This window comes from Oryx dammah, unplaced genomic scaffold (genome assembly GCF_014754425.2).
Source record: "Oryx dammah isolate SB20612 unplaced genomic scaffold, SCBI_Odam_1.1 HiC_scaffold_21, whole genome shotgun sequence".
Taxonomy (NCBI): domain Eukaryota; kingdom Metazoa; phylum Chordata; class Mammalia; order Artiodactyla; family Bovidae; genus Oryx; species Oryx dammah.
The window spans coordinates 19,353,837-19,366,128 of record NW_024070205.1 but is presented as its reverse complement, the minus strand read 5'-3'; the positions used below and the strand labels follow the sequence as shown (position 1 = coordinate 19,366,128).

The 12,292-nt window shown below is 38.2% G+C and overlaps 1 protein-coding gene across 2 annotated transcripts in view; it reads right to left on the bottom strand.

Annotated features, from left to right (window-relative positions):
- The window catches only part of ACBD6 (acyl-CoA binding domain containing 6), a 205,521-nt gene that overhangs the window by 115,467 nt on the left and 77,762 nt on the right, over window positions 1–12,292 (bottom strand). For both annotated transcript variants that reach the window (XM_040263863.1, XM_040263864.1), the window contains exon 5: window positions 8,392–8,497. In XM_040263863.1, coding sequence (XP_040119797.1) covers window positions 8,392–8,497 — 106 coding nt within the window. The remainder of the gene's footprint in view (window positions 1–8,391; window positions 8,498–12,292) is intronic.

Here is a 12,292-nt window from a genome sequence, read left to right as displayed (position 1 = left end):
TAGACGGAAAGGTTAACCAGCACCTAACCTGTTGGGGTATTATCAGAGTCTAACTGACCTGGGGGAAAGGAAATAGCCACCTCCAGTCCACTCTAGCCATTCTGTCCCATTCAAAGAGGGATTAAAAAAAGAAGAGAGAGAAACATTCTTGTGAGAGTCCCAGTTCAGAGACGCAGGCTCACTTTAGAACTGAGACCAAACAGTAGGACCACAGGACACTTTCTGTCCCCAGCCCCTCACCAACAGCCAGTCAGTTCCGTTCAGTCGCTCAGTCGTGTCCGACTCTTCGTGACCTCAGGGACTGCAGCACGCCAGGCCTCCCTGTCCATCACCAACTCAAACTCATGTCCATTGAGTTGGTGATGCCATCCAACCGTCTCATCCTCTGTCATCCCTTTCTCCTCCCGTCTTCAATGTTTCCCAGCATCAGGGTCTCTTCAAATAAGTCAGTTTTTTGCACCAACACATTACTAAGAGCCTATTTATAGCAGTTCCTTTTATCTGGTATATCACATCCAGCTATCAATAAAAATCACATGGCAAACCACAAGGCAAAAAAATCCACCATTTGAAGAGACAGAATAAGCATCAGAATGAAACAGGGCAGAGATGTTGGAATTACCAGGTGGAGAATTTAAAACAACGATTAATATGCTAAGTGTTCAAACAACAACGATTAATATGCTAAGGGCTCTAATATGTAAAGCTGGCAGCATGCAAAAACAGATGGACAGGGACTTCCCTGGTGGCCCGGTGGTTAAGAATCCACCCTGCAGTTCAGAGAACGTGGCTTCCCGATCTCTGGTCGGGAAACCAAGATACCACTTGCTGCGGAGGAACTAAGGCCCTGTGCCGCAATTAAAGAGTCTGTGCACTGCAACAAAAGAGCCTGAATAATGCAGTGAAGATCCTGTGTGCCACAATTACGACCCAAGGCAACCAAATAGATAACTATCTAAAAAAAGAAAAAGAACACATGGACAATGTAAGCAGAGAAGTGGAAATCTGAATAAAGAACCATAAAGAAATGCTAGAGATTAAAAAAAATCAACCCATTGCAACATAAATTAAAAATGCCTGTGACAGGCTTATGGGTATACCAGAAATGGCTGAAGAAAGAATCTCTGAGCTAGAAGATGTATCAGTAGAATCCTTGAAAACTTAAAAGCAAAGAGAACAAAGACAGGAAACAACAATAAGAAAAAACAGAACGGAATATCCAAGGGCTGTGGGACGAATGCAAAAGATGTAACGTATGCACAGTTGGGGATACCAGAAGGAGAAGAAACAGAGAAAGGCATGCAAGAAATACCTGAAACAATAACTGAACTTCCTCAAATTAATGCCAGACGCCAAGCCACAGATCCAGGAAGCTCAGAGAACACCAAGCAAGATAAATACTTCAAAAACGACACTACGCATATCATTTTCAAACTACAGAAAATCACAGATAAAGAAAAATCCTGAAGGAAGCCAAAGGAAAAAAAATACATTGCATATAGAGAAAACAAAGATAAGAATTACATCAGATTTCTCTTCTGAAACCAGGCACGCAAGAAGAGTGGAGTGACATTCAAAATGTTGAGGAAAACCCCCTGCTAACACAGAATTCTGAATCCTGAGAAATCATCCTTCAAAAGTGAAGGAGAAATAAAGACTGTCTCAAACAAATACTGAAGAAATCTGTTGCCAGTAGACCTGCCTTGCCAGAAATATTGAGAGAAATTTATTAGAGAGAATGAAAACAATGTAGGTTCGAGACTGGATCTACATAAAGAAAGAGCATCAGAGAAGGCATAGTGAAGATACAATAAAAACTTATTCTCAACTGATTTAACAGTTTGTTCAAAATAGTAGCAACAGTGTATTTGATTATACAAGCTTACATATATCTTATATGCGTACAAATATATACACAGGCATACACTGTATGCATGTACATATGCCGACCTATGCTTTTATATAAGTGAAATGAGTGACAACAGTGATATAAGAGACAGGAGGGAGAAATTAGGAATATTTTGTTTTTATAAGGCAGTCACATTACCCATGAAATGGTATCATGTTATTTGAAAGTGGACTTGGGTTAGTTATAAATGTATATTGCAAACTCTAGGGCAACCACTATAAAAGGTTAGAAAAAACATAACTGATATGCTAAGAGGAGAAAGAAAATGGAATCATATTAAATGCTCACTCACAAATAGCAAGAAAAGAGAGGAAGACAAAAACAGAAACAAAGAAAAGGGCAAATACCGAAAACAGTAACCAATGTGGTAAATATTAATCCAACTATATCAGTAATCACTCTGAATGTCAGTGGCCTACATGTATCAATTAAAAGACAGATTGTCAGAATGGATCAAAAACCCAACCCAACAATATGCTATTTAAAAAAAAAACCTACTTTAAATATGCAAACAAATATAAAGTAAATGTTCACTACCAGGCTAACACACAAGAAAGCAGAGTAGCTATATTTAGTGAGAGCAAACTTAAAGTAAAGAAAATTATATGTGATAAAGAACGGCATTAGATAATGATGAAGAGGTCAGTTCTCCAAGACGTAAAAATTCTTAACTCTATGTACCTAACAAAAGAACCTCATTCATGGATGGTAGGAATACAAGATGGTATAGACATTTTGGAAGAAAATTTGATGGGTTTCTTATAAGACTAAATATCCTCTTACAATATGATCTAGAATTCATACTTCTCCTTATTTACCCAAAGGTAGTAAAAACTTAGGTCCACACAAAATCTGCACAGGGCTGTTTGTAGCAGCTTTATTCATAACTACCAAAACTCAGAGGCAGCCAAGGACAGTCCTTCAGAAAGTGAACGGATAAATAAACTGTGGAACATTCAGACAATGGAATGTTCTTGGATGCTAAAAGGAAATGTCAATACAGAAATCAGACTGATTATATTCTTTGGAACTGAAGATGGAGAAGCTCTATACAGTCAGCAAAAACAAGACTGGAAGCTGACTGTGGCTTAGATCATAACTCTTTATTGCAAAATTCAGACTTAAATTGAAGAAAGTAGGGAAAACCACTACACCATTCAGATATGACCTAAATCAAATCCTTTAGGATTATATGGTGGAAGTGACAAGGAGATTCAAGGGATTAGACCTGATAGAGTGCCTGAAGAACTATGGACAGAGGTTAGTAACAATTTATAGGAGGTAGTGATCAAGACCATCCCCAAGAAAAAGAAATGCAAAAAGGCCAAATGGTTGTCTGAGGAGGCCTTACAAATAGCTGAGAAAAGAAGAGAAGCTGAAGGCAAAGGAGAAAAGGAAAAATACACTTATCTGAATGCACAGTTCCAAAGAACAGCAAGGAGAGACAAGAAAGCCTTAAGTGAACAGTGTACGGAAATAGAGGAAAATAATAGAATGGGAAAGACTAGAGACCCCTTCAAGAAAATTAGAGATACCAAGGGAACATTTCATGCAAAGATGGTCACAATAAAGGACAGAAATGGTATGGACCTAACAGAGGCAGAAAATATTAAGAAGAGGTGGCAAAAATACACAGAAGAACTATACAAAGAAGGTCTTAATGACCCAGACAATCACGATGGTGTGATCACTCACCTAGAGCCAGTGGAATGTGAAGTCAAGTGGGCCTTAAGAAGCATTACTACAGACAAAGTTAGTGGAGGTGATGGAATTCCAGCCCAGCTATTTCAAATCCTAAAAGACGATGCTGTGAACGTGCTGCACTCAATATGTCAGCAAATTTGGAAAACTCAGCAGTGGCCACAGGACTGGAAAAAGTCAGTTTTCACTCCAATCCCAAAGAAAGGCAATGCCAAAGAATGTTCAGACTGCTGCACAATTGCACTGATTTCACATGCTAGCAAGGTCTTGCTCAAAATCCTTCAAGCTAGGCTTCAACAGTAGATGAATTGAAAACTTCCAGATAAGCTGGATTTAGAAAAGGCAGAGTAACCAGGAGTCAAATTGTCAACAACCACTGGATCATAGAAAAAGCAAGGGAATTCCAGAAAACATCTCCTTCTGCTTCACTGATTACACTAAAGCCTTTGACTGTGTCAATCACAACACACTGTGGGAAAATTCTTAAAGAGAATTACCTACCTTAACTTACCTCCCTCCCTCCTGAGAAACCTGTATGCTGGTCAAGAAGCAACAGTTAGAACTGTAGATGGAACAACAGGTTCAAAATTGAGAAAGGAGTACATCAAAATTATATATTGTCATGCTGTTTATTTAACTTATATGCAGAGTATATCATGTGAAATGCTAGGCTGGAAGAAGCTCAAGCTGGAATCAAGACTGCCAGGAGACATACCAATAACCTCGGATATGCAGATGACACCACTCTAATGGCAGAAAGTGAAGAAGAACTAAAGAGCCTCTTAATGAAGGTGGAAGAGAGGAGAGCGAAAAAAACTGGCTTAAAACTCAACATTCAGAAAACGAAGATCAGGGCATCCAGTCCCATCACCTCATGGCAAACAGATGGGGAAAAATGGAAACAGTGACAGACTTAATTTTCTTGGGTTCCAAAATCTCTGCAGACAGTGACTGCAACCATGATGTTAAAGGACACCTGCTTCTTGGAAGAAAAGCTATGACAAACCTAGACAGTGTATTAAAAAGCAGAGACTTCACTTTGCTGACAAAGGTCCATACAGTCAAAGCTATGGTTTCTGCAGTAGTCATGTACGGATGTGAGAGTTGGACCATAGAGAAGGCTGAGCACCAAAGAATTGATGCTTTCAAACTGTGGTGCCGGAGAAGAGTCTTGAAAGACCCTTGGACTGAAAGGAGATCAAACCAGTCGATCCTAAAGGAAATCAACTCTGAATATTCATGGGAAGGACTGATGCTGAAGCCCCAATACTCTGGCTACCTGATGCTAAGAGCCCACTCAGAAAAGACCCTAATGCTGGGAAAGATTGAGGGCAGGAGAAGGGGACAACAGAGGATGAGATGGTTGGATGGCATAATCGACTCAATGGACATGAGTTTGAGCAAACTCATGGGATAGTGAAAGACAGGAGAGCCTGGAGTGCTGTAGTCCATGGGGCCACAAAGAGTTGGACACAACTGAGCGACTGAACAACAGAAAAGAAAATGAGCTATCAAACCATCAGAAGATATGGAGGAAACTCAAATTATTACTAAGTGGAAGAAGCCAATCTGAAAAGACTACATGTCGTATGATTCCAACTATATGGCATTTTGGAAAAGGCAAAACTGTGGAGACAAGAAGAAGATCAGTGGTTGCCAGGGGAGCAGGAGGTACAAATAGGCAAGACGTAGGATTTTTAGGGTCATGAAAATACTCTGTATGATACTGTAATGATGAATATGTCATTATACATCTGTCCAGATACATAGGATGTACAGCACCAAGAGTGAGCTCTAAAGTAAATTATGGACTTTGGGTGATTATGATATATTAATGCACATCCTTGGCTAAAAAAAAAATGTACCATATATACCTTCTTCTCAAGTTTATTATAAAACCTAAAACTGCTCTGCTCTTAAAAAAAAAAATTAAGTCTTAGAAAAAAGAATTAAGTGATTTCTTCATTATATCATCATCCTTCCTTCATATTCTTTGCTAAGGACAATTAAGACATTTATTGATGTCTTGGCGTATGTGTTTCAGGTACTAAGTCCTTTATATACATTAACTCATTTAATACGACATTTCTGACACAGGTACTATTCTCATTTTACACACTAGGAAACTGAGACAGAATCAGCTTGACAAAGGTCATACAGCTAGGAAGTGACAGTCCTAGTCCTTGACCCCAGGTAGTCTAGCTCGTCACCATTATACATGCTGCTGCTGCTTATCCACTCATTCTATCATTCACTGATTCACAATTCATCAAATCTTTATTGAGCGTGTGGGATATGTCAAGAGCTCTGACAGAAACATTTTCAACAAGGAAGTTCTCAAAACACTTACCTTTCCCAGGAAACTACTGAAGGAAATGCTCCCTCAAAACCAGGAAATGAATAAAAGTGGAAGCTACAGGAGGAGACACTCCAACAAAACAGAAGTAAACCATAAAAGGTGAAGACCTATGGTCCAGAAAACAGAAAAATCCAGAAGAAAGGGGAAGAGAACTCCGAGGACAGTGGTAAAACGTAATGCTAGAATGACATCTGTGCGAGAGGCTGAGAGAGCAACCAGTCCAGACTAGAGATGAAGAAGGAGGAAGGAAGGAAGGAAGGTTCCAGAGGGATACTCCTAAAGGAAAAAGAAAGGAAAACCATGGGATCAACTGCATGAGAAGACCTCTATTGGGCAAATTGAGGGAAGAGTTAATAGGAACTTAGAAGACCAAGAAAAGTATAAAAGCAAATAAAGAGGCCACTATTTAAGAAAAACAAAATGCTGTACCATGGAATGTAGATTGCATTATTCATGATTACATAATTTACTCACTCACTTTTTACCTTTGCCTTGCTTCCCTGTAATCAGAGCAGACTTCCTATTACACTGACCTGGGTCTTGGCCTTGTGACTCGTTTTAGACAAAGGAAAACAGGGAGACGTGACACACACTACAGTCAAGGGAAGCTTTGAATGTGTTTGTGGGATCTGGTTCTGTCTGCCACCATCTAGGGTCTATCCACTGGGACGAGACCTCAAATGAGAACAGGGGAAATCAAGATGAACTGAGCACCAACAAGGCTGGTAGAACCCAGCAGTCGCAACTGGCTCCAAGCCTTCTGAAACATGAACAATAAATAAATGTTGTTAGCTACTGAAGGTTTTCTTTTTTTGCTATAGCAAAAGTTGACTAATACATATAGTACAGTCTATAGCTCAGCAAACAATATTTATATAGTCATAATAATATAGTATGGATGCGAGAGTTGGACTGTGAAGAAGGCTGAGCACCGAAGAATTGATGCTTTTGAACTGTGGTGTTGGAGAAGACTCTTGAGAGTCCCTTGGACTGCAAGGAGATCCAACCAGTCCATTCTAAAGGAGATCAGCCCTGGGATTTCTTTAGAAGGAATGATGCTAAAGCTGAGACTCCAGTACTTTGGCCACCTCATGCAGAGTTGACTCATTGGAAAAGACTCTGATGCTGGGAGGAATTGGGGGCAGGAGGAGAAGGGGACGACAGAGGATGAGATGGCTGGATGGCATCACTGTGATGGACGTGAGTCTGAGTGAACTCCGAGAGTTGGTGATGGACAGGGAGGCCCGGCGTGCTGCGATTCATGGGGTTGCAAAGAGGCAGACACAACTGAGCAACTGAACTGAACTGAATAATATAGTTACATTATAACCATATTATAATTGACTATATTACATAATTATACTATAATTTGTAACAATAATAAAAACATTGATACAATAGAGATTCAAGAAGAAAACTGAAACTAAAAGCTGTGATCATAACTTTTGTTAAGAGAGTGAGGAGAGAGAGATGGTACCAGGATCACTCGTCCTCCTTTAGGGTAGAATTACAGTCTTACATTTTCAGTTCCAGATGTCTGTGAAAACATATTACAGGAAAGATGTTGCCTAAAAGTGAGATGGAGAAGGCGATGGCACCCCACTCCAGTACTCTTGCCTGGAAAATCCCATGGACAAAGGAGCCTGGTAGGCCAGGGTCCATGGGGTCACGAAGAGTCAGACATGACTGAGTGACTTCACTTTCACCTTTCACTTTCATGCATTGGAGAAGGAAATGGCAACCCACTCCAGTACTCTTGCCTGGAAAATCCCATGGATGGAGGAGCCTGGTAGGCTGCAGTCCATGGGGTCGCTAAGAGTCGGACACGACTGAGCGACTTCACTTTCACTTTTCACTTTCATGCACTGGAGAAGGAAATGGCAACCCACTCCAGTGTTCTTGCTGGGAGAATCCCAGGGACGGGGAGCCTGGTGGGCTGCCGTCTATGGGGTCACACAGAGTCGGACACGACTGAAGTGACTTAGCAGCAGCAGCAGCAAAAAGTGAGATATTAAAGGCTAACCTGTAGAGAGAGCTCTCATTTAATACAGAAGTCAATTATCTACTCTACACATTATCTATGATCACCGCATGTCTTCTTCCTAACACTTGCCACCTTTGATTGAAAATGGTCATTTCAATCATCTTTACTGCATTATCACAGAATGAGAAAAATAATTCAAAGTGATTAGCAAATTTTGCTTCTTTTTTTTTAACAACTATAATTCAGGGACAGTTTAAGCTCAATATGTGAACAGTTTTATTCACAAAACAAATCAATAAATCATGTATTTTACAAAATAATTTAGTATAGGATCCCTTTAAATAGTGGACTTGCATTGAAATAACTAGATTGACCAAGATTTTGACAGTTTTCTAGAAATATAGTTACTGGGCAAAGGACAATATACTTGTTTCATACCTCTTCATCTTTCATATTCACATCCATGTTTTTTGTTTTGATGACTTTGGTTATATGGCCAATGTTGTTTTCCCTGCAGTAATCAAATATGTCTTTGTCTTCTTCCCTAATTGGAGTTAAAAAAAAAAAAGTTTTTGTCTTAGTAGGTAACACAGAAAAGTTACATATTTTTAATACAATCTGTTTGCTGTAAACATTAGTGGAATCCATTTTTATAAAGAATTTTCCATGAACAATAGTGGATTTTCAGTAAGACAATACATCCAATCTCTGAAAAGACTAAGGTTCTTAGCAACTATAATTATAAAGAAAAGCTTCATCTGCTTTAACAAGTTACACTAGTACACTAATAAAACATCTTGAGTAGATTTTCTCAATGCTCTTTTTCTCCCCAGTTGCTTTTACACACTGACAGGAACATATATCCTCTGACTCAGAATGTTCAACTGTAGTACTGCAGTGAGAAGGTCATTTTCCATTGCCAGTGTAAAGGCAGCAAAGGATCGGAACAAACTTACTACTTCTATCAGAGAAAAACAGAATAAGTTGGTTGCTATCCGAGTTTTAAAAAATTATTCACAAATACACACACAACACACACACATACACATACGTGCACACCAAAGTAATTTTCTTAAGGGAAAGATAATTACAGCATCACAAAATTCAGAAATCCTTCATGAGATAATACAAATAAAGACCGGGAAGCATATATACACCCAGTACTACTCTAAGTTTGTCAGTGTACTAATTCACTTACTCTTATCCAACAGCTTCACTTCACAGATAAAGAAACAGGTATGGAGACATTATATGACCTGTCAAATAGCATCACACTTATCAAAGGTAGAATAAGAGCTAAAACTCACTCAGATCAACTGATTTTGTACATAGTCCATTTTTCTACTTTTCTATTATATTAAGCCACATCTTCAACTAGTAAGCTGTAATCTATTGCAGAATCTAAAGCAGAAGTTCTTGAGGTCTATGAGTCCTCTAAAACAGTATACAGAATTATGTGTGCAAATGAATAATGCATTTTTATGAATGTGTTGGCAGGGAGCAGGGGGAACAGGTGGGTCGGTAGTTTCAATGAGGTCCTCAAAGGATCGGTAACTTGGAATATTAATAGTCAAACTGTCCAACATGTGGGCTTAATTTTCCAAACAGGCATAAAAGAATGCAATTTGAGTTCCAAAAATTATAACTAGTATTTCTGATAAGTGTAAGGCCATAGCTTCCATTTATCAGAAATTAAAGCGTCTGCCCATAGGAGGTCTCCTATCTTAAAAGCCAATAACTTTTACCCTATAAAAAGTTATTTCCCAGTCAGTGGTAATTAACTCATACCACAACCCCGTGGCGTTTACCATCTAAGATTTCCTTATGCAGTTGATGTATTTAATTGAGAACCTACTACATGCAAGGCACTGGGCAAGATTCTGTTTATAACAGATAACAAGAGTAAGCAAGGAACTCTGTGTTCAGTACATGTGCAGTATAGCTGAAATGATTAAAATCTATACAGTTTAAAACTGTATTTATTTTCATTTATTTATCTGACTGCGCTGGGTCTTAGTTGCAGTATATGTGATCTCTGATCTTTAGTTGTGGCATGCAGGATCTTCCAGTTGCAGCAAGCAAACTCTTCACTGCAGCATGTGGGATCTAGTTTCCCCACCAGGGACGGAACCTGTGACCCCTGAATTGGCAGTACGGAGTCTTAGCTGCAGGACCACCAGAGAAGTTCCCCAAATCTATACACTATTATAATGTGAAGCTGGATCTTTAAAAAGGCTGATCAGAATACAGTGGAGAAACAGTCCACCTCAAGCTAGAGAAAATGAGCTAAGTCTCTAGGAAAAAATCATGCTTAAAAAAAAAAAAAGTATGATCTCTTGAAAATGTTCATTTGCAGAAGAGAAAATGCTTTTCCAGATCATTTACTCTGGGCAGGGGCGGGAGGGAGGGTAGGCATAGAGAAGTCTTGAGACCAAAATCCCTAAAAAGATAAGTCTGATTTTTTAAATTAAGGCTTCATATAATACTATTTTAGCTATATTTAACTATCACAAAAAATACTTTCTATGAAAAAAGTACATTCAGCATTCTGACCTGGGGATACAAGGGGCCTAGTTTCCTTCAATACAGTAACAGTAGAGACCCCTCTAATTCAATTAATAGCAACTTCAACTGTGAGATAAAGTACTGTGCCATTTTAAGTCATAATAAAAAATACACTTCTCACCAACTGTTTTGAATAGAAAATAATGGGGAGTTGGTGGTGGGGCACAGAGAGGAAAGTATGGAGGATCCTTGGGATATAGGTTACCCTTACACAGTAATACTGGAGGGTTATTCAGAAATGAGAGGACCTTCTGGGTGGCCCTTCTTCCTTAATCCTAAATGGGCATGTACACCTATGCCATAAGCAGTAAGAAAATAAAATACAGTAAGTAAGTAAATACAGTAAGTAAATACAGCAGTAAGTAAATAAAATACAAACTTATTTAACATATTTCTATTGCTTAATATATTCTCAGTGTCTCTTAATATGTATCCTTTATATCAATTATTTTGTTTTGGTATGTGAATTTTTTGGAGGTCAGGGCATTTTTTTTCATCTGTATACCCGCTTATCAATTGTAGTTTATCATTACTAAGTATGTTAGGTACATAGAAGTATTTATAAAATACTTCAGGGTAGAGTATACAATGTAAATTAAATATAAAATGGGAAAGTCAATAAAATCACCATGAATGTGTTACAAAGCTGAGTGACTAATAATTAAAAAAATTAAGTGATACTCTTGGGGTTAGTTTTTAAATAGAGTTATCTAACACCAAGTCATGCATGTTTTGACTAGCATGCCAGCAACCAAGCTGTCTTTATACAATGTCACCACCTAGTGGTCAAAATGGAGAAACATCAGAAGCAACATCTTTGTGTATCTTGCCCCCAACAAGATTATGTACAATATACAAATCTAATTCTTTTTCCCTCTGTATTTCCCAGTTAATGCAGTCTTCCACAGGAAATTTTTCTCTGTACTTACATGAAATGACATGTGCAAACCAAATATAGCAGAGCCTTAAAAAATGTTAGTGCCCTTCTACATCTTCTCACTTTATCTTCTCTTTTGATGCTTACCAGTTATCTTTCTCCTTTTCTCTGCTGAATGTGATAAAATTATCATATCCATCTCTACAGACGAGTATGAGTTATTTCATGAATACCCCCAAGAATGTCCCACATTATCCATAGCACAAGACAGCAAAACTCTCTTGAGATTACTCCAAATTTCCTAAAATTGACAAGAAATGCATTTATCTGAATAAAAACACACACACACTTTCTTTGACATTCTTTTGAAGTGTAAGGGCACATACTCATGGAAGAGAGGGATGATGTTTAAGTATGGTTGTCTTTCATCAGTTACAGGAAGATGAGATTCTTGCTCACACCTAAAAATGCTATCTGTACCACTTTCTACAAAGACTGCATTTTCCTATCAAAAGATTATTTCAGATAGTTAGGTTTCATGGTGAGCCATCTAAAGTCTATTTACTTTTCACTGACCTTATAGAATTAAAAAATGCATTTATGGGATAAACTCAGATATCTAACTATTAAATAGATACATTCAGTAAATATTTCAACTCATTGTCTTTATCAAGCAACTGGCAATCAGATATTAAAACAGTATTCCAATAGAGAACTAAAATTTATTGAATGAATGAAAACACAAAGACGACCTTACACATATACTTTAAAATCAAGATCAGAATTTTATTTTTAAGTAAGCTTTCTATTTCAAGACAACTGAAGATTCACATGTAGCTGTAAGAAATAATACAGAGAGCTGGTACTGTTTTCCCAATTTTCCTCAATGGTAGCATG